The sequence below is a fragment of the Chlamydotis macqueenii genome, chromosome 4, assembly GCF_036417535.1.
Source record: "Chlamydotis macqueenii isolate bChlMac1 chromosome 4, bChlMac1.mat, whole genome shotgun sequence".
Taxonomy (NCBI): Eukaryota; Metazoa; Chordata; class Aves; order Otidiformes; family Otididae; genus Chlamydotis; species Chlamydotis macqueenii.
This window is the reverse complement of record NC_141559.1, coordinates 2380679-2401984: the sequence shown is the minus strand read 5'-3', so window position 1 is coordinate 2401984 and position 21306 is coordinate 2380679. Positions and strand designations below refer to the sequence as shown.

The following is a 21306-nucleotide window of genomic DNA, read 5'->3' as shown; positions in this document are numbered from 1 at the left end:
TTCTTCAGAGAAATATAGACACAAACTAAGATTGGACAATGAACCTATTCCTATATTCATTTAATACCTGCAGATGACATCCACTAATAGGCTAGCATAGCAGGATGTGTTGACAATGTTCATTCAACATTGTAACACCAAAACCAGAGGTAATTATTTTATTTGATGAACCGGGAACACCAAGAAAGGACAGCAGACACACCTCAAAACCAAACCAAATATCTAAGGCCTGAAAAGCCCAAGGCTGAAAAGGACATCATGAAATGCCCCTATGATTTCCCTCACTAAACCTGAAAATATATCCGGCAAATTCAGTTTCAAGTTCTAAATGAAGTATTTGGAATAAATATACTTAAGCTACAGGTTTTTTTCATTCTTAAAATATATCTCTGAGGAATAAGAAAAGCAATTGGGTTGATTACATTTTGAGTTATTATTTTCATATGGGTTATGAACACATTTTTAAGGTGAAATTTATACATAGGAGATGTCATTAGCTAGGCAGACCGTGAATCTGCGCTAGTGGAAGTGCCGCATTGCCTTTTGCAGAGGAGAGACGAAATTCAAAAGGAACCTGAATCAGAGGAATAGCCTGAAGTAAACAGAAGGCAATTTGCTTACAACTGCTGAGTTGTGCTTCTAGGTAGCAAAAAATCAACTGCACAAACTTGTTTTCTCTAGGGCTTACTGATAACCCAACCTGCAGGTAAGTCACCATGACTTGATGTTGTGAATAAAAGCATCATCTTCTTGGGATGTACTTTACTGTTAATTAAAACATATGACAACCCATTTAAAGTAAGGCAATAAAACAGCTGACAAAGGTTTTTCAGGACTGTTAGAGGAAAAAGAAATGCGTTTGCTTCCTATCCAAACATTCAGACCAGAGAGTGGACCTACCTCAAACTTATCTTATCATGGTTTGGGGTGGCTGGAGTGCACTTTGACCTGCACTGCACCACAACATGAGTGTCCCAACAGGAACAGATGCATAACAATAATCATCTTGTTTTAATTTGCAGATCACAGCTCAACCGGTAAAAATAGTGCAAGATCTGGTGTTCTTGTGGCATTTCCTACCCATCGGCAGCGGAAAAAGAGTCATACGCTCTTTGATACACAGATGCTTTGGCCAGATTTTCTGCTGAGGTAAATTCATGCCAGTGTAAATGAGTTGATGTACTGCCTTCCAACTACTCAACAGTGAAAATATTTTAGAAATTTTGAGATTTATAACAAAATATTGAGGCAGTACTGGTCAAACTTGAACTGGAACACTGTGTCCTGTTCTGGGCATCACTTTTCATGAAAAATAGGCCTAAATATAAAAAATCGGGATGAGAACATTAAGAGTCATCAGAGGTATATAAACCAAGATCTATGTGGAAAGAAGAAAAGAACTGATTTGACTCAGGCTGGAGAAGGGAAGAGCACAGACATGATAATTAATAGACTTCAGACACGTAGGAGATTTATCACCTTTTTGTAGCAAAATAAGTTCTTCACTTGCGAATTGCCAAGAGATCATAGGCTTAGAAGTGCAGCAAGAGAGATGGAAGTTAGACAATTGAAAAGTTATAGAACTGATATTATAGCTAGGACTGCCTGGGGAAAGCGTGGAAATCTTTGTTGAAGGTTTTTAGGAACACGTTATTCTCAGATATTTTAATATTTTTGTTCCTAAAGTAGGGTGGACGAGGTAGTTGATTAAGATTTCTTAAATCCATGTTTTCTAGAGGTATCGGTACAAATAAAAAAGCAGCAAATGCCAGTTTGTTCTCTCCATTCCTCACTGGCCAGAAACAAGCCAGCTTCAGCTCAGGAGCTGTAAAACAAAAAAAAAAACCAAAAAAAAAAAAATCCAAAAAAAAACCAGCCAGAGAGTGTGAGCTGTGCCTAAGCCAGCCGCCAAGACTCTATTAAACCCAGCCCACTTCGCTAGCAAAAGCGGCTAAATCCGCAGACAACAGCTGAGAAAAACCAGTCTGAGCAGCACCACGTTTAATTTGTTCCCTTTGCGCAAAGGCAGCAAGTTCTTCCCCGCTACCGGATCCGCTGGCAGGGCCTACGGGAGTCGGGTCCAGCAAAGCCAGCCATCGCGAAGAGGGGCTGGGCCTAGGCCGCTGCAGTCGTAAAAAGAACATCTGCCTTTCTGAAAACACCTTGTTCTCGTATCAGATTGCAAACTGGAGTGTAACAAATCCCCCTACGCTGCTAGGACAAGCTGGCAGTAGCAGAGACCTGAATTCCAGGACTTGTAGTAAATCAGCAAAGCATGGTTCGGTTTGAATAAAGAAGGGTGAACTTAAAAGGTGAATAATCTTGCCTATATATCTTATCGCATCACATATCGTATCATGTCTTATCTAATTAGAAACCCCTGAACTGTTTCCAAGTGCCTTAGGTTTGTTTTCTTTCTCAAACATTCTTAGGATTAGCACAACCTTTGTCAAGTTCCTCATTCTCCCCGTTAGTATCACCTTTTCTCTCCCAGTTTTAAAATACGACGCTGATAGCAAGCTACGGGGTAAAAATCAAATATTTGTTAGAAAAATCTCCTTCAAGAGCAGGCTTTTAAGCTGTTTTTAAAATATTTTCAGAACTGTGCAGGGAGTATTATCTATGATACTCCTTAAAGTGTATTTACTACTGTGATCAACTATAATTAATCTAGCCCTAAAACACTCAGATAAGGCAAGTATAAATGTTCTTACATTACAGATACAAAAGTTGCATGCGTGCATGCCAGTAACTGATTAACATGAACATAAATTCTGATTTTGCCTGAAGATACCTCAAGCTTGCTATTCAGCCAAAAAAAAATACCTGAAGAATTGGAGACAGAACTAAAGGACAGGGTGATACAATTCTTGTGGAGAAGACTTGATTTGGCTTCCCCTTCGCTTGGTGCCGGAGACGGGATAAAGGGGGGAAAATTAACAAAAAAGAAGGATTTAAGTCTGGGCAGCGGAATCGATTTGCCTTGGAAGCAGATTGAAGACTCCAAAAGCACAACCTCGTGGGCTGGTATCCAGGAATGTCTGGAAGATGTTTGGGAGGCTGCAAAGATTTAAAAGGGATTCTGGAACCACCTGAAAGATTCAAATGTTTTTCAGGGATAGGGTGAAAAAGTCAAAGAAGCATAGAATCATAGAATCACAGAATGGTTTGGGTTGGAAGGGACCTTCAAAGGCCATCCTGTCCAACTCCCCCTGCAAGGAGCAGGGACGTCTCCAACCAGATCAGGTTGCTCAGAGCCTCAACCAATCTGGCCTTGAATGTTTTCAGGGATGGAGCATTCACCACCTCTCTGGGCAACCTGGGCCAGTGTCCTAACACCCTCATTGCAAAAAATTATTTCCTAATATCTGAAGGATGGGAGGGAAGCGTTGCACAGAGAACCAGTATTACTATGGACATATAATTTCTTCTGCTTTTCCCCCGAGTCCCCCAAAAACCCAACTACGACATGAAATAATTTCACACAGAAGTGCGTTACTCTGTTTTCTTTTTTCCTTTAAGATGTCTCAAACTGACTTGTTTATCAAGAAAAACAAAACAAAATAGCTCACAAACTTAATTTTGCCTTACCTAAGCTGACTCACCATGGTTAATGGTAGCAAAATACATGTTTTTGTGACTGAAGTGAGCAGGTATGACTCAGTTACGTAGAGGGAGCATGTTGAACAATAAAGTGTCATCTTCACATGACAGTTTTTCAGCTTCAAAAGCACTAGAAGGACTTGCACAGAGAAGCTACGCCTATACAAACAAAACCGTTAAATAGCTTACTGGTAAAGATCGTGCCTACTTAACAAGGGCAGTGTAGGAAAGAACAGCTAGAATTAAACTCCAGCACACTTCAAGGTCACCTTCAGTGGTTGTAGGCAGAGCATCAAAAGGATGCTGAAGAAAGCCACTTGGCTTCTATAGAAACACCACAGAGACAAGCCTTGAGGTCAGCGTAGAAGACATGAACACACTGCTTGAACTACACTTCCCCAGTGGAAAACAGCCAATGTTTTGCATGGCAGAAATATAATGTACTCTATGGAAAGCTCTGGGCTCAAAGCAAGCAGAGGCATTTCTACTGGAAACATCTAGGAAAATATTTAAGCCCTTCAAATGCAGTCAACTCAACTCTGTCAAGTTTAAGATCAAGCAGTCCTGAAATTTCAAATTGGGACGAGGAACATGACACCAGAAGCTGATAACAATGGAAACCCAATATATAAGCCATGGGATTGCCTCAAGTGGCAAAAACATACAAAACTTGGAAATCAACAGAGAACCTGAAAACTCTGAGAGATGCTCCATGCATTACTGCCAAAGGTTCTGAAATGAAACCTGTCACAGAGTAAAGACTCAACAGGGCTATAACAGTGCCAAACAGAATTACCTCAGCTCTTAATCATCACATAAGACCGCGTCGCTTACAGCATATACGGCCAAATGCAGCAAGATGGCCAAATATTCCTCCGTTTATCACAGAGGCTCATTCTTTTTAATCTTAAATGAAGCCTTAAAGGTTTTGTAATGTAAAGGGGCCAAAATTGCAGAGTTACAAAATGAAGAACTAAGGAAATGTTATCTTCCTTCTGCACCGTATACAAGGTCAAACACTCATCTTCCTATTAAAATTAATTCTGAATTGTAAGAGCAGCAACAACAAAGTTAAGAAGAAAGAAGACAGGAATAAAGCTCAGAAATTGCATCACCGCTTCAGTGAAGTACCCACCTGACGCATGCAAGTCTATCTTTAGTGATGTATATTCTTCCTGCATAGAACGGGTACAAGTACAGGCTGGTACAAGTTCAGAATTTGAGATACAATGCTAAATTTAGGGGTGTTATATCCTCACCAGTATGCTGTGTTCTTAAACGAGACTTGAATAGGGCTGTAATTACGATGACTCAGGAGAGCGACTGCTCAGACCGATTAAGAGGGCCATAAACCAAGCAGGCAAACACTCCAAATAGTTGATTTTCTGCCTAGAGTGCTTCTACAGGGTGAGAAACAAGACGGAAATAAGTTGTTCCTTCCTCCCCATCCACCAGGAATTTTACTGTGACAAATGAGAACCATAAAGTAATTTAAGTTGGAGGTGACTTGTGGAGGTCATTTCGTCCAACCCCCTACAACAGCAAGGCTATTTCCAAGCTAAACCAGGCTGCTCAGGGCACTTTCCAATTGACTTGAAATTTCTCCAAGAATGGAAATGGCACAACTTTTCCAAGCAGCCTGATCTAGCCTTGGTGCAATCAGGGCCTGTTGCTTTTCTTCCTTTTCCTGGGCACCCATGAAAGGACCTGCTTCTGCCTTCTCTGCTCCTCCCAGGAGGTAGCTGAAGATAGGGATGAGATTCCCCTCAGCCTTGACTTCTGCGCAATAACAAACCCCAAGCCTAACCTTGTCTATCAGGCGGTGAGAAGACTGAAGAAAAGCATCCTACAGGAGAGGAAATTCTACAAGCAGACCGCAAACCAGAATTAATTTGAAGTGACGGCAGAAAGGTAAGTACAAAAGTAAAAAAACTCTGCTTTGAGAGAAACCAGCAAGCATCCTGGAAGAGCTTTCTCTGAAGTCTCCTGAAAACAGGACTACAGAACAGTTAAATAAGGAGCTGCTATTATGCTGTGGCCATTAACAAGTTAACCAAACCAATTTCATCAGTTGGCCTTTAAAAATAATTAAAGAAATAAATTAAAATAAGATCTATTTTTAAGAGATGAATGGAAATATGAAAGACTCCATGAAACAGTTTTCATAAGTTCACTAAAACTGATAGCTTGGATAAAGCTAGGTAATTTCCTAACAACAGCCTAGATTCTAATTTCTTGACTACTTTGCAATACTTTATTATTTCCAGGAGGAAACAAACAATAAAAGAGAGTTTATAAAGTCAGCGTGTCCCTGCCGTTTAATATAAGTTGTCAGGAGACCAAATTAGACAACTCCAGAGGTCCCCTCAAATCCAGTTTTCTGTGATTCTGTGAACTCTAGCACATGACAAGGAAAAGTAAGTATCGAAAATGTGATGGTAAGTATTGTTTTGACAAAGTTTATTAAATTCAGAGAGGCATGATTTCTGAGGTAACAGTATATCTAGTTGAGTATATTTAGTCTAAAGATACCACATTACTTCCCCCTACCCCGGGACTAATTTTCTCCACTCCCTCCAGCTTCACATTTTCCTCAAATGTTTATTCAAATTTGTAATTTTCTCCTTCTTCAGAACAGAAGGGAACTAATTTGTTATGAGAGCTTATTATCACAGAGATTGCCTCTACAGTAGTACCTTGGTACCCATTTCCGTTCTATAAATGTTAAGAAAAATTACGTAACGTTATCTCTTTATGATACAGTATCTCTACCAGGGAAGAAATTCTAAGACGTATAAATGAAGAGAAAGACAGACTGAATCTGAAAATGGACACGAGATTTATCCAGAACACAGTTAATCTTCTGATAATAAATGGATGTATTGGAATGAAAATGTACTCCAAAAAAAGCGGAATTAATATTTTGAAATGATTTTTCTCAAAAAGCAAAAATAAAAGCAAAAGAAAAGCCAGAGCAATTTAGTTGGAATCCTGCATTTCTCTATAATCAGATTAAAATATCAATAAGTAAGGACATTGTTTTTCTTTAGTACTAAGTATCAGGTATTTTTAATTATTAGAAGACATATGTTTGATTCTTTTGAATATTTTTATGTTCAGCAATGGAAAAATTCTGGTTTTCCACTGTCCATCACGGAAACTGCCTGTATGCCATCACTCTGTGCCATAATACAACAAACCCTTAAGAGGACGAGAACCTGATAGCGTTAAATCGTATTTTGAAATATCGTTATCACATGGGTCTCTACGCGCAGAACGATAATCAGACGGTGCAACATGTACAACAGAAGCTGGATACTAAGAACCTAGCAAGATGCATCGCAAAGCCTGTCTTTCTCTTGGCATCCCAAGCAAACCGAGACAGGAGGAGGGAGTTTAGGCCTCATTCTACGTCTCTGCTGAGGATTTTGACTTTAAGCAAGGTTAAGATTTGTTGGGTCTTCTTCAGTACTGTTTTTAATATTGTTTAAAGCTTCCAAATATTGGAATAAACACTTCCACACTCATGCTTATAAATCTTAGTAACCAAATCCATTTCCATGACTTATTTTATGCCTTCTAAAGAAGGCACTGGACTGCTTTTTCCTCCAACACATGGGATGGAAATTCACATTTGGTACCTCAGAGGTACACCATGATCAGCTCCGTGCTCATTCTCACCTTCCTCCTGCCCCTGCACACGAGGACCTCTGCAGGTCATTCATGTGCTGGTGCCCCTACTTGAGAAGTCATCCCCTGTCCCTTCACATCCCTGCCCACACTCAAGACACAGCTCATCTGCGGATCACAACCACCCACCCACAAAGACCATGCGCCATGACTCTGAGAAAGCTATCACGGCACAAACATCTTCGTTAATCAGGTGTTTAAGAAAAATAAAGTATGGGTTGGGTTCCTATACATTGATTTTTTTGTCCCTAGGTTGAAAATAAAGGCTCAAGGGCCACAGCACACGTACAATTATGAATAATATCTATTTTAATGCGTATTCTCTAATACAGCCTCTTCATATATGCATTCAGGAAGATAATTTTGTATTTGAAGGGTATTAAAAAGTACTTAATTATCCTAGATTTGTTTTCTAAGTCTAGCAATGTTTTCCCCCTCCCTTAAACTACAGCTTGATAATACGACAGTAACAGCCTGAATTAATAAGCAAGGGATAGCTGACACAGTTAATTAACGTATCACAGCTGCAGTTGAACTAAAATCATTCATCATGTTTAACTTATTTCTTCATAGTCAGCAGGTACAATAAAGTTCCCTATCTAAAATGTTGCAATTTCATCACAGACCACAAAAAGTCAAAAGCTTTTTTAGTGAAACCTCAATAGTTACAGCATCTTTTATATTAATATTTAAATTTGTTCCCCATTAGCGTTATCTTGATTTCTTTGTGAACTCTTCACATTGCATTTCAGCCTACCAATTTACATTTACAGGGACAACCCGAGGTCACCAGCCAGATCTACTCGCTTTTAAGTAAGAAAATTAATAAATTGGGCAGCTATTATAAAAAGACTATAGATATACAGAAAGCAAAGACATCCTACACAGGATCACTCACACAGGCGCAATCTTCGTTTACCTTGTGCTATTTATATTAATTTAATGAATTCAGGCTGGTGAAGTGACCTCAGTCTTAAACACACATTCTAAGACTGAGCAAACTCATGTCAGGACAGAAAATCTGACTATGAATTAACACAAAACATGGCAAAAAACACCAGAGAAACAGGAAATCTCAGAGATTTACATCTAGGAACTAATGAGAAATTAATGTCAATTACTACAACAGAAAAAAAAAAAAAACAACCAAATCTAACTCCCCAAATTTGAAACAGACTATCGTATTAAAAAAAAAAAAAATCCAAAGATAACTATAAGTTCCATAAGTCTAATGGCTTAGTTTCCATCCACTCATCTTTCTTGACACATGGTAATAAAAAATAAATGCTTAAACTTTTCATTTATCTTGTTTTAGTATGATTTTTATTTGGCTGTGCACATATTAATGAAATATTACTCTAAGGATATTAAATATTACAGTAGAATGTCCTCAACTCTATGTGGACAGCTTTGCTAAGCATACATCATGGGAACAAAAAAAGAAAGGCACATTTAAAATGGATTCAAGAATGATCAAAGATTTTTTAAGTTTCAAGATCTCCGTTACCTTGAAACAATATTGTATTAATTATTATTGGGGGTTGGACTAAATGACTTTTGAAGGTCCCTTCCAACCCTAACCATTCCATGATTCTATGATTAACGCGTGCAGAGGCCCTTTTCAACAAAGCAAAACAGAAATTGATTTAAAACCAAAAGGGCAGTAAAACTCAAATCCAGAACCGAGATACACACAATTATGAAAACAAACCTCTGGGTCTGATATTATCACCAACTTAAGAGTCACAAAGATAAAAAGAAGGTAGATAGATCTTTCCCTTCTTCTGACCGTTAGCTCAAAAATCTGGCAAAGCTTTCTAAAAAAATGTGAAGTGTTTTAATGAAAACATTAATTTAACTTGTTCAAATTTTAAGTCACATCTAATGTGATTGTCTTGGTTTAAGTTCTTTGACATGAACTAAACCCCAGCTTTCTACTACCCAGTTTTATTTCCAGACACCCATCTCACTTTCCCATCGTGATTTGCCTAAAGGGTCTCAGGAAGGAAGAGTAACTATGAAAAGTAAGAGTTGTTCTAATCGGAGTCCACCACTACCACTCACACAAGTGATTGTTATAGGTAGCAATATGCGTCATCAGTTACAAAGCAAACAGATGGGGAACAAAGCTGAACGAGCAAAATTCCTTAATTATTTTAAGCCTAAGGTTTCCATGGAATATAATTTAGCTTTTCCAGTTTAAAAAAAAAAAAAAATAATTCCACGATGAGTCTATAACTTCAACTCCTCTGAGTACTGATAACTGACAAGCACAGATTTTGTAAATTTATTCCCATCTGCGTTCCTTTCACTTACTGTGCTTTGTATAAATTAGACAACAAAGAAAAAGTTAATCCATTTCCACCATCTCGTTATATATGTCAGATAACGTCATGTTTGTCTTTTAATCAGCGGACCTAAAATAGCAAATAACCTTCTTAAACGTTATCAGAAAGTGATGCAAGAAAAAGTTATCATGACCTGTACTACGCTTTGCTGCTTCCTCCATGGCATTTTTTTTTTCATCTCTATTGTTTGCATATAGTTTCCTTTCCAACTCCTTCCTCCAAATGCTCCTTTGTAGAGCGTGTCAGTAATTATGGTGTTCTTACAGCTTAAGACCATAGGAGAGGTCAGTACCTTGATCCAATTTTCTGCAGAACGAACACAGAAGAGAACAGAGGCAGAGAAAAACAAGAAAACAAAAAATTTGTTCATCTCTGCATATACTGTGTTTGCGTGTATGTATATATATATGGACAATGTCATCCTAACTGAAAGACGTAACAAGAACATGGAAAAAGATATCTCAACATCTTTGGCAGCAGTCCTACAAATTGTCCTGAAAGAAGTCAGCAGAAATAAATGATTACATACCGCAAGAGTTATGAATGCCTAGCAGGGGAAAAAAAAAAAACCTTGAAAATTTTCAGAGAAAATGAGTATATGGAAAACAGGAATTTCTAGGAGAAACCTGGAATGAAACTCACACAGACTACTTTCTCTCAGAATGAACGCTGAAATCATTTCTAGTGTTTAAAAATACTTCATGAATGCTCTCCTTCAGAACGCCTTCTGCATTTAATATGTACTTTAAATGAGCCACAGATGAATAGGAGTTGGAAGAGAAGCCATCCAGTTCAACCCTTTTCCCCAAGACAGATTCAACTACATTATGTCATTCTTGACATATTTGTCTTGTCTGTTCTTAATGACTGGCAGTGAAGAAACTCAGCAGTTTCCCAAAGCCAGCTCTTCGTGTTTCACAATCTTTAGCATTTGAAAGTTTGCCCTATTGTCTAACATGAAGTTTTTTCGCTACTCAAGAAAGACCCTCATTTCTTGTACCACCCATCACGATGCTTAAAATGCATGACGCCCTTTCTTTTTGCATAGCTCTTAAAATACTGAGGACTTATCATAACCTCTCTCATTTTTTTTTCTTCTTTAGACTAAACAACTCCATTTCTTCTGATCTTTTCTCCACAGTTATCTTTCCACGATATCTAATCGCCCATATCTGGACACACTCCAGTTATGCACATTGCTCGTGGAGAGCAATGCCCAAGTTTGGGCACAAGTCCTCCAGCTGGAGAGCAGAAGGGCTGCTTCACATATCTACGAGGCTCTCCTGTTTATACAAACTGGTATGGTGTTTGCCTTTTTTTGTAACGGCGTTACATTGCTGACTTGATATTCTGTGCATGATTCACTGTAATGCCAGCTACTTTTCTAAAGAAACGCTGTCTAAGCGGTTGTTCACCACTCCTTGCTTGTGAAGTTATTCCTGGCTCAACATAGTGTCTTCTACTTATCACTGCTGACTTAAATTCTGTGGTTTTTTTTTTTTTTCAGATTATTTCTCTAATTCCCATCAAGTCTCTGAGACCTTTCATTTCAACTCAGAGCACAGAAGCTAACTTCCCAGTAACGCACCATCGTACTCGATCCTTCTCAGGGCAACCAAACTGCTGAAACTGCAGGTTGGACCACGACGCACCCAGGAGGCGGGGAAAGAGGAGGCGTACCAAGAAATCTGAACCCCCAGATTACAAGATTTCTCTTTGCTTGCATCTCAGTCATCTTGCTTGCGAGTCAGCTGCACTGCTTTCAACTCTAAGTAATTTAACTTTCCTCTATTCTATTTCTGTTTGTCAAAATATCTTCGTTTGCTGAGACACTGTCATTTTTAATGGTGAACTAGGTATCGCTACACAGGGATGCCCACAAGAGAATACATACTAATGAGCTACACATAGCTAGATATATTTATAAATGTGTAATATATCTATAATTAGATAACAGATAAAATTATTTATATTAAAATAACACTTTGATTATGCTTACTGATTATACAATCTATTTCTGTCTACTCTGGGTGAACAAATTCTCCATATTTCATTTTATCCCACAGAAAAAAAAAGGATTTATTTCCCCAGACCTTCAACATTTCTCAACATCTTCCATCGCCACATTCCATCCATCATGCAAAGCTCATTCTTGAGATTAGCGTAGGGCTTCCACGATTCGTAAGTGTTCATGGTGAAAAGGGAGCGCAGATTCCTTAGTGATCCATAACCCTAGCTGTGCATCACTTTCTACAGAGATCCCTACTCTTGCGTAGGTCAGGAACCTTCCTGTGGCCCAGAGGGATTCCAGCGCACATGATGGTCCCAAAGTTTCAAGTCTGATGGTCAGCAGAAAACTGGGAGCCTAGAAGAGGAAGTACGTGTCTGCTGCCTATGTAATGGCAAAAACATTTTATGACGTATTATCTCTAGATTCCTTCTTTTCTTACCAGTCTTATTACTCAAATTCCTTTGCTAAATTAAGTATTGCTCCAGCAAATACAACTACGCTGCATAATTCCCTTTATAGAATTGGGTCAGCTACCCCAACAGATGTTCCTCTAAGCTCATAGTCTCACCAGCTCCAAGGTACACTCCTCCTTTTGGTCATTATTTTTCAAAATTAAAAAAAAAACAACTCTGGGAAACAGTCCACACACTGACTATGCTTCAATAATTCTTCATTTAAAAAGGAGATGACTCTTCACGATAACGTAACTTAACATATTATCTAAATAAGCAATACCACATGTGACCATAACAAATAAATCTTACTCTAACTCATCTGAGTCAACTCTCGCACATGCAGAAAACTTCACACACAAATCTTAGATTTCCTTAGTATGGTACATGACCCGTATTGTTCCATAAATCAAGATCATCTTAAACTGTACTACCAAAGCGGTCTACAAGATTAGCGATGCAATGAAGAAATTGTCAAGGCTATTAAGCACACAGATTCAACAGCTAACTTGATAAGTGCCTGGCCAGCCAGCTGCTGGGCGCAGGTTGAGTATCCATGTGTGTTCTTAAACTCATAGAATCTTAAGGTTGGAAGAGATCTTCAGGATCATCAAGTCCAATCGTCAACCAAACACCACCATGTCTACTAAACCATGTCCTGAAGTGCCACATTCTTAACCCCTTTTCCTAGGGGAGAGAAACTCAAAGACTTGAGGTTGGAGACACTATTTTTGTGTGTTCTTCTATGTTAATAACAAAGCATAAGCAACTGATATGTGCTTATTTTTAATTTCTTTCAAGGATAAGTTTAAAAGTTGTCTTGTAGTATAGCTGTGTTCTGTGCCACATTCATATCTCTCTGTATCCTAAGGATGCTCCAGCATGGCTGATGTAAACACACATACAAATTTTTTCTCATTGCTTCCACGACGGCGGTTGCGCAGCTGCAGAGCTGATTCCCGAGAGCCGCCTTCCTCACCTCCCCACCTCGGCCCCGGCGCGGCCGGCCGGGAGAGCGCATCACACATGGCTCTCGGCCTGCTGGCTCACACTTTTCTTCTCTGTTCCCAAGATTCAGCTCAGCTGCAACCCCCTCCCCACACCCATAAATAAATCCCCAAATTAAAAAAGAGCTGTGGAAGCCAACTGTACTCTTAGCCTAAAAGCAATAGCTCTTGATGGAGTGGGGAACAAGGTAATACTGGCAGAAAATGAGAAATAAAAGGAGGCCAAAGCCTCAAGCACGGGACGTGAGAAAGCAAACAAAGGGAAGTAGAAGCGGTCAGTAAGACAGGCTCACCAGCTGTTACGCTGTGGGACGTCATGAAGGGGAAAAAAAAAGAGCTAACCCTACCTCTTCCCTTTAACACATGGCCTCCAACCTCCTTCACCAGCACAAAACAGCCACCAAAAGAAGGGTCTCTACTAGCACGGGCCTTAGAGGGACAGCTTGGACACCTACGAAGAATTTGGAGCATTCCAAGTCTCTTCATCCAAGCCTAACTTCCATTTGGCAACGTGAGTCAATGCTGCCTGGCCAGCCTGGTTTACCTAAGTCCCTCTGGTTTTCCTAGATCAATCAGAGAACGCCCGAAACACGTGAAATGTGGTATGGATATTTGGAGGCATGGAGCATCCAGGTGATCCTTCAGTGGACAAGCTTTTAGTCTTGAACAAACGCATTTTGGCATTTGAGAAATACCAGCACTTCTCCCGGACTAGAATGTTCTGAGCCCTGGCATTTTAATTAAGGTGCCTTGACTAAGAAAACGTTAAAAGTAGTTATCACAAGCATTTATCTTCGGCCAGAATGAATAATAGCATCCTCTGAATCTGCCTTGGTAACACTCTGCTCAGGTCTACTAAGCCCTCACCATTCCCTCCCTCATTTCTGTCATGCAAGGCAATTCTTCCTCTCTTCTGCTCCTTTTTCCCCGAAGTAGAAAAATACGAGAAAAAAAAAAGTTCTAAGGATTTTAGACCAGCAGACTAAGAAAATAAAAATGAAGCATAAGCAAATTTCTTTTTTTCCTATAAAAGGTTCCAAAACCAAAGCAGGCAGATTTACAGACCCGTTTCCGCCCGACGAGCCGATGTAAAGAGCAGTGCCCATTCCTCCCGCCGCTGCCTGAGTCATTCCCGCGCAGTAGGGACGTTCCCTTTGTCAAAGCGCCGGGTTCCCAAACCACCATCCTCAGAAAGCTGGCTGGCCGCACGCTCCTGGCGCGGGTCCTCGCTTCCCGCTGGCTCCACGGCTTGAAAGACAAGCGAGTGGCATCCAACACCACCCGGATGCGTGTTTCCCTCGTAAGCCGTTGCTTTTAGTTGCTGTGGGGCAACCATGTCCTTGTGAACATGTGGGGAAGTCTCGCCCTAGATAACCCCTCAGCTCTTCACACGCATCTCCCCGGGCCAGCAAATAGTCTGGGAACCAGGCTGAGACCGGGATTTACCTCCAGCTCTGCCACAGGGAGATGCAAGACACCAGGCCAGCGGCTTGTTCGACTTAAACATCTGTTTCTTTTACCAGCAATATTGACATCGCCGTGTTCCTGTTTATACTTAAGGAAAGGAGAAAATTAACTAAGTGATGTTCCACCCCCCCCCCTCATTTTGTTTTGCTCTTTTAAGAGTTCTCTGTGCCTGTCAAAGTGAGTTAAGCTAAACAGAAACAAGGCGAGTTTGTTCCAGAGTAAACGCGTCCACACTTGGAGGTTTTCGGGAACCGTTCCTACAGTTGAAACACATCCCCCCTCCTTGATCCTTATTAACCTTCATGTGTAAAAAGGCCCTTAGGCTGGGCCATAATTAGTTATTTACTTCAAACTTCCAATAAACCACAGTTTACCAGAGATGGCAAAGTACGCAGTACCAACCCACTGCTTTTATCATTTATGGCCAGGCACCTATTTTAGCAGCTTAAAAGTTTCAAGTTGCTGGCAAAGCGGCGACCGCATCCCGACACGAGCGAATATCACAGCTCGTCTGGATTCCCTGCGCTCGATCCCGAGGGAATCATCTCCCGAACTCGACACAACCCCCTCCGCAAGAACTCGCGCTAAGTCAGGGTTCGGCGAGACCCGTGATCCAACTGCAGCGAACGCACTGGGGGGGAAGCGGAACGCTTCCAGTTCCCCAACGCGGGCTCCTCCTAAAGTCACTCCGAAATCGCACAGGGAAGGAAGAAAAAAAAAAAAAAAAAATCTAAGCGGATCGCTTCCCAGTACCAGCAGCGTTACTTGACAGCTCGCACGTATGTTAGCAACGCAGTGAACGCAAACGTACGGTAGCGTTGCAGGGCTAGCTCGCCGTGCTGAACCCTGACTGGAGCTTTTTTTTTTTTCGTTATTTCAAATATATCAGAAAGTCCGTTTTGTTCAAAGTTTTTAAGGAAATTGGAAAAGCACCTCTCTCTGCTAGAGGCAGACCCAAGCTGGGGTTCGGCCCAGGCTCGTTTCGACAGCGTTTAAGCCGGCAAGGCAAACGACGCGGTAGCAGTAAACTTACTTTCCAGTGATAAATTGGCTTCTGGACGGCGTGCACATGGGCTGAACGTAATAGTTCTCCAGTTTAACCCCTTCGGCAGCGAGCTTGTCCAGAGTGGGCGTCCTTATCTCCGATCCGTGGTACCCTACGTCTCGGAAACCCTGATCGTCAGCCAAGATGAAGATGATGTGAGGTTGCGAGTTGGGACCCTCGCCCTCCGGCTCTTCTCCCAACTCGCTGCTCGTCGCCTCGGTCTCCGCGGGCCCCAGCCCCAGGCTGTCCCAGGACAGGTAACCGTAGGTGAGGAGGCTGAGGACCGAGAGGCCGGCCAGCACCCCCAGGGCCAGCATTTTCCCCTTGCAGAGGCGGTGAGGCCAGTTACGCCCACCGCGGGCCATTCACCTCGGCTGGAGCAACAGACAGAAGAGGGGGGAAGAAAAAAAAAATTAAAAATTAAAAAATAATAATTAAAAAGCCAAACCCGAAGCAGTCTCTGAGGCGAGGGGCTATCAGGAGGCGGGGGAGCGGAGAGGAGCCCCGCTCATGGCAGCCATCGCCAAGCCCAGCAGCTGCTGCTGCGGGGGCTGCCGGTCCCGGTCGCGGGTGGGTGCGTGGGCAGGGCCCCGCGCCGGGGCGCCGCTGCCTGCCCGTCCCGGGGCCGCTGCCCACGGCGGCGGGGAGACTCAGGGCGCCCCGGCGCAGCGGCCGCGGCCGGCGGGACGGGACGGGACGGGACGGGGCGGGACGGGAGCGGCGGAGGGGGCGGGCGGGGGAGGTGCCCTGTCCCGTCCCGGCCCCGCAGCCCGGCTCCCCCGCCCGACCCCGATACAAACCCGTCTGCCAACCGCGCCTTCGCTTCCCTTCTTTTCGCCTTCCATTTTTTCCCCCTTTCCTTCTTTTTTCCCTCTCCTTCACTTCTTTCCTTTTCCGTTCCCTTCTTTTTCCCTCCTCTTCACTTCTTTTCTTCCCTTCCTTTCCTTTTCCTTCTTTTCCCCCGTCTCTTTCCTTCCCTTCTTTTTCCTCTTCTCTCTTCCCTTCCCTTTTTTCCCCTTCCCTCTCCTTTCCCTTCTTTTCCCCCTTCCCTTAGTGCTTCTCCTTCCCTTTCCCTTCCCTTCTTTTTCTCCACCTCTTCCCTTTCCCTTCCCTTGTTTTTCCCCTTCCTTTCCTTTCTCTCTTCCTCTTTCCTTTCCTATATCTTTTTTTTTTCTCCTTCCCTTCTCCCCCCTTCCCTCTTCTTGTTACCTTCCCTTCATCTCCCCACCGTGTCACAGGGCAGCCCTTTCTGCCAGCGTGTCCCACCTCTCCTTCTCCAAGTTAAGTGGCCGTTTCGCCCTCCTTCCCCCCAAAATACGGATTGTTTTAAGTGTTTCTGAAACACTTCATCCAGAAGTTATGAATGCACCGGATTTCTTTTTCAGCCTCAAACCAGTCCTGAATCCCAAACCCTCCTAATTCTGGTAAATGCAAGGAATGTGCCTTTTCTAAATACTATCATTGGAGAGGAAAAAAAAAAAAAAGAAAAAGAAAAAAAAAAAGAAAAGAAAAAAAAAGGGTTTAAGTATGAATGTGCTGCGGTTGCAAAATGCAACTTCACCCCATTCCTGAAAGACACCCAAGCAAGCAGAAACTGAGATTCCTGCATGATGAGGCTGAACTGAAGTAAAAGTGCAGGTTTGACTTGTCTAACATGAGTCATCATGACAGGAATATTTTTTTTTTTTTTTTTAGATTTTCTAAAGCATTAACTCTTCAATAGCTGCAGCTACGGCAGCCCCATGCTGCCCTGAGCAGCTCGGGCTGGTCCCCGCTAACAGATTGGCTGGTATCACTCCCGCAGAAACAGTTCCATCTCTCTTTTCCTAAGAGCTGATGGATCCTAGTACCCAAAGTTCTCTGTACTCTTAAAAATCATCTCTGCTCACCATGGCTCCGAGTAAAACTGCCTCGAATGGCCTCCGCAGGACACAGCAGTGGTTTTGGATGAGGAGGGAGCATGGGAGGCTTCTCAAGGACCAAAACTTCCCTCTCGCACAAGTATCCACTCGTGTGCTGTGTGAAAAATTAAATCAGTTGGAACGGCTTCTCCAATGAGAAGCTCCTAACGTCAGAGTTACCGTCAGTCACGTTCCTAGAGTTACTGTTTTTCTCCCAGTTACACCTTCCAACACACACTTTGAAAACGTTTCCATACACTAAATGGATAGAGCGGACACGAGAAGCTCTCGTAACTCATATCCATAGCGTGCCGAATAGAGACGCCGAATATTGGCTCACGCACTTCAATTACCTTCAATAACATGGCCTGGATTTTGCCTGCACCAATGTAATCCAGTTCCTAAAAGCACTTGCTGTCCTTGTTCCAGAGGAGAGAAAAAAAAAAAAAAAAAAAAAAAAAAAAATTAAAAGTAACGCTGTCTTTGGGGAACTTGAATTTTGGTCAAATCTAACTGATTTTGTCCAACATAATGGGAATAGAACTGTCCCTGCTCTAAAATTTCCACTGAAAAAGACCTGTTGAGAAATAATTACGCCTTGTGCCTCAGCTTACAACACTGCAGCAGAGAGAACATCGAAGTAAAAGTGGATTTAAGGATTTTACTCTGCTACCTAAGGGCTCGTCCACATCGGAAAGTGATACTGATAACATTACATCTAAGACATACCCTTTAAAAGAATTCTCTATTCAAATTTTTTTTTTTTTTTTTTTTTTTTTTTTTTTTTTTTACACACTTGCTTTTCCTCCACATTTACAAAATCCAAAGAATGCCTACAGAAACCTAAAACTACTAATGGCAAACTGGATTAGTGATGCTATTTTGCCTTTCACCCATCTACTGTAAAACACCAAACAAAACACAATGTCCTTTTAATGGAAGCTGTAATAGCACCAAGGTCCAGACAAACATTAACGCATCGCGCTAAACATCCGATCAAACGTATTCATATTTGCTAGTAGTTAAATATATTGGTCATTAATTATTTTTTGGCCATTTGTTATAAAAAAAATACCAAACACCAGCTATCACAGTACACTTATGATATAATCTATGCATTATAATGTCCACATATAATTATCATAACTAGCTTCACAATTGATTTAGCTGATATTAGCTAAATAGATTAGATTTTGCTTATATTAGCAAAATATTTCCAACACATATATAAAATATTCAGATTGGTATCAGGGCTCATTCCCAAGTCGGCGACCAACATCAGTGAGCAGAACTACAGAATCGTCTAAAAGAGAATTTGGAATTAAGATTGTTTGAGTAGTAGGAAACATTTTTTTTAAAAAAATATGTATAATTATGCAAATGCAACAGAGTTTACCTCCCCGAAGAGCACAGCTATTAGTAGGCAGCAGCAAAACACAGCCTTTGATTTCCCAGTGCCCCGTGAGCCGTACCAAACCCTGTTAGTCACCACTCAACCATAAACGAAAACATTTGAGAGCAATCTCTGTCAGACATCTGGAAACTTGGTCCTCTTTCTCTATGGGCCTGACAAAACTTCCCTTTTTAAAAAAAAAATTAAAAAAAAACCAAAAGTGGGCTTATCACAGCAAAATGCCCTGCTGACCTTCAGGTAAACAGGCCTTGGAAGATAACATGCTATTAATATTGCGCTTCAGAAAGTATCTGTAGATGCTCAGGAGTCGCAAGCACGGTTTACGCAGCCCATTCAGGATGCTCAGTGAAAGGAAGAGCAGAGTTGTGAAAGCTGGAGAAAGCGTTTTTCCCTTAGGGGGAGAAAAAAAAAATACAGACCCTTCACAGGTATTTAAGCTTGAGTGCAGTGAATACATTAATTCAAATATACAGCAGTTAAAATTGAATTTATTATACCATTAGGAAATGATATATTTTTAGTACTTGTTATGAAGTCTCTACGTGTCTTGAGACCAGAAAATTAACTCAATTACACACATGCGTAGAGGAGGACTTGAGCGGAAGGCTCATCTGGAGTTATCTTCAGTCAAGGGGCTGTTCAACCTGCCCTTTCCTAGTTGTTTCAGGTCGGGCTGATATCTCACCTTTCCATTTCTGAGGCTTACATGTTTGATACACAAATAGAAGCCCCAGAAGATAGCAGACGTATGAAGTTGAAAAAGTGAAAAATTAAAGGAGACTGGGATGTCTCAGAGTCATGGCTCCGCTCCTATTCCCTCAACCCTACCAAGCCGCTCGCTGCTGGACTGTTCTTCTAACGCCTAGTTCAGTCTTAGAAAGACAATTCTTACTGGTTGGAGACAACAAGGGTCCTCTTACCTTCAAGTCAAAGTTGACCGTAACAAGCAAGCTTGCAACTCAAGATGTGCTTATTTTTTGCACAGCCTTTCCCAGTGGAGAAGGGAAAAAAAGCAGGACTTCACTCCTTTCTGCTTCCTAGGCACAATGCCATGCTTTCGCCAGGCGCTCATCACTGGAAACAGCATATTAGAAATATGAATAAGAACTTGAGTTTTCGTTCATGAGTCATGGGAGTTACATCACTCCCTTTGCCTTCACTGGTGGACCACGGTAATTAATTTACTGATGTGCTGCTTGCGAATCATCAGATTCCACCCGTGGCTCACTCCCTGGTTCACCATGACCTAACCAGAACTCTGCCGTTCACTTGTTCTATATTTAACACAGATTTTCCTCAATTCCCTGCCCTATTTCATAGGCAAAGGTCCAGATTCTGATCTCAGCCGCCTGCAGTGATGGAAACACGTAGCTACTCAACTGACGCCGATCAAGTCACTCTGGAAATTTAGAGCTTGACCTCAGATATACCTCTCACGTCAGCCGCTGTAACGGCTGAAACAACACAACTTCAGAGCTGGTGGTTGCCTTCCTGGAGAACCCTCCCATTTCCCAGTCACATCAGGCTGACCATCCCAAACCAAACAGAACTTAGTCTTTAAATTTGTACAGCCCTACTGAAACAACTGCTGCTGGAAACAGCAACTGGATGATACGCTTCCTGAGGAAAACAGGACAGTTTAGGAGCAGATGCCAGGGAAACTCCTCACTGAACGAAGGGTCACCCAGTTCTAGGTGACGTTAGAGATGATATAACCCCTCTCAACATGAAACTACTATGCTGCTAGATTTACTTCCCAATTACAAAGCAAAGGAGCTACATTTATGCATTTACACCACCTAATCACAGCTAGGGCTTCTTGGTCATAACAGCAAAATAGAATTTTGCGGTCCCAAGGATGAGGGTACAATTATTTATTTGGTATGGGCAATGGAGCAGCTCCCTGACATGTGCTTCAGAACACCATCCCAGGCGCATCTCAGGACTAAAAAGCGGGCAAGATTTGTACACACCATTCGGTGGCCGGTCACAGCCATGCCTGTGCCTGGCCGCGGACCTACATCTCTGATACCGTCACCAACACGAGTAAGTCCACAGGAAGCGGCCTTGGACCAAGAGGCCCTTCGGTTTACCTTTAATACAAGCACCGTTGGTGGGCTTCTACTGCAATAATGCTAATTCTCAGTCAAGACTACAGGAGGAAGAGTCTCATTTGTTCCTAGATCACAGGTTTGTACACACATAGACACCTGTCTTGTTTAAAACGTAATATTAGCACAGTTCCAAAGGCCAGACCAGGAGGACAGGGGCAAGCCATGACCTTATAAGGCAACGTAAATCTAGAAAATTTAAACAGGATGGATCTTTTCAGAATAACTTAAGGTTTACAGTGGAAATATTTCTCTTG

General features: G+C 41.8%; 1 protein-coding gene across 1 annotated transcript in view; it reads right to left on the bottom strand.

The window, feature by feature from the left end:
* ARSJ (arylsulfatase family member J) overlaps positions 1 to 16237 on the bottom strand; it is a 40077-nt gene extending 23840 nt beyond the window's left edge. The window contains exon 1 of the mRNA XM_086746775.1: positions 15612 to 16237. Coding sequence (XP_086602901.1) covers positions 15612 to 15988 — 377 coding nt within the window. The 5' untranslated portion in view covers positions 15989 to 16237. The remainder of the gene's footprint in view (positions 1 to 15611) is intronic.
* Between the last annotated feature and the right edge of the window lie 5069 nt (positions 16238 to 21306).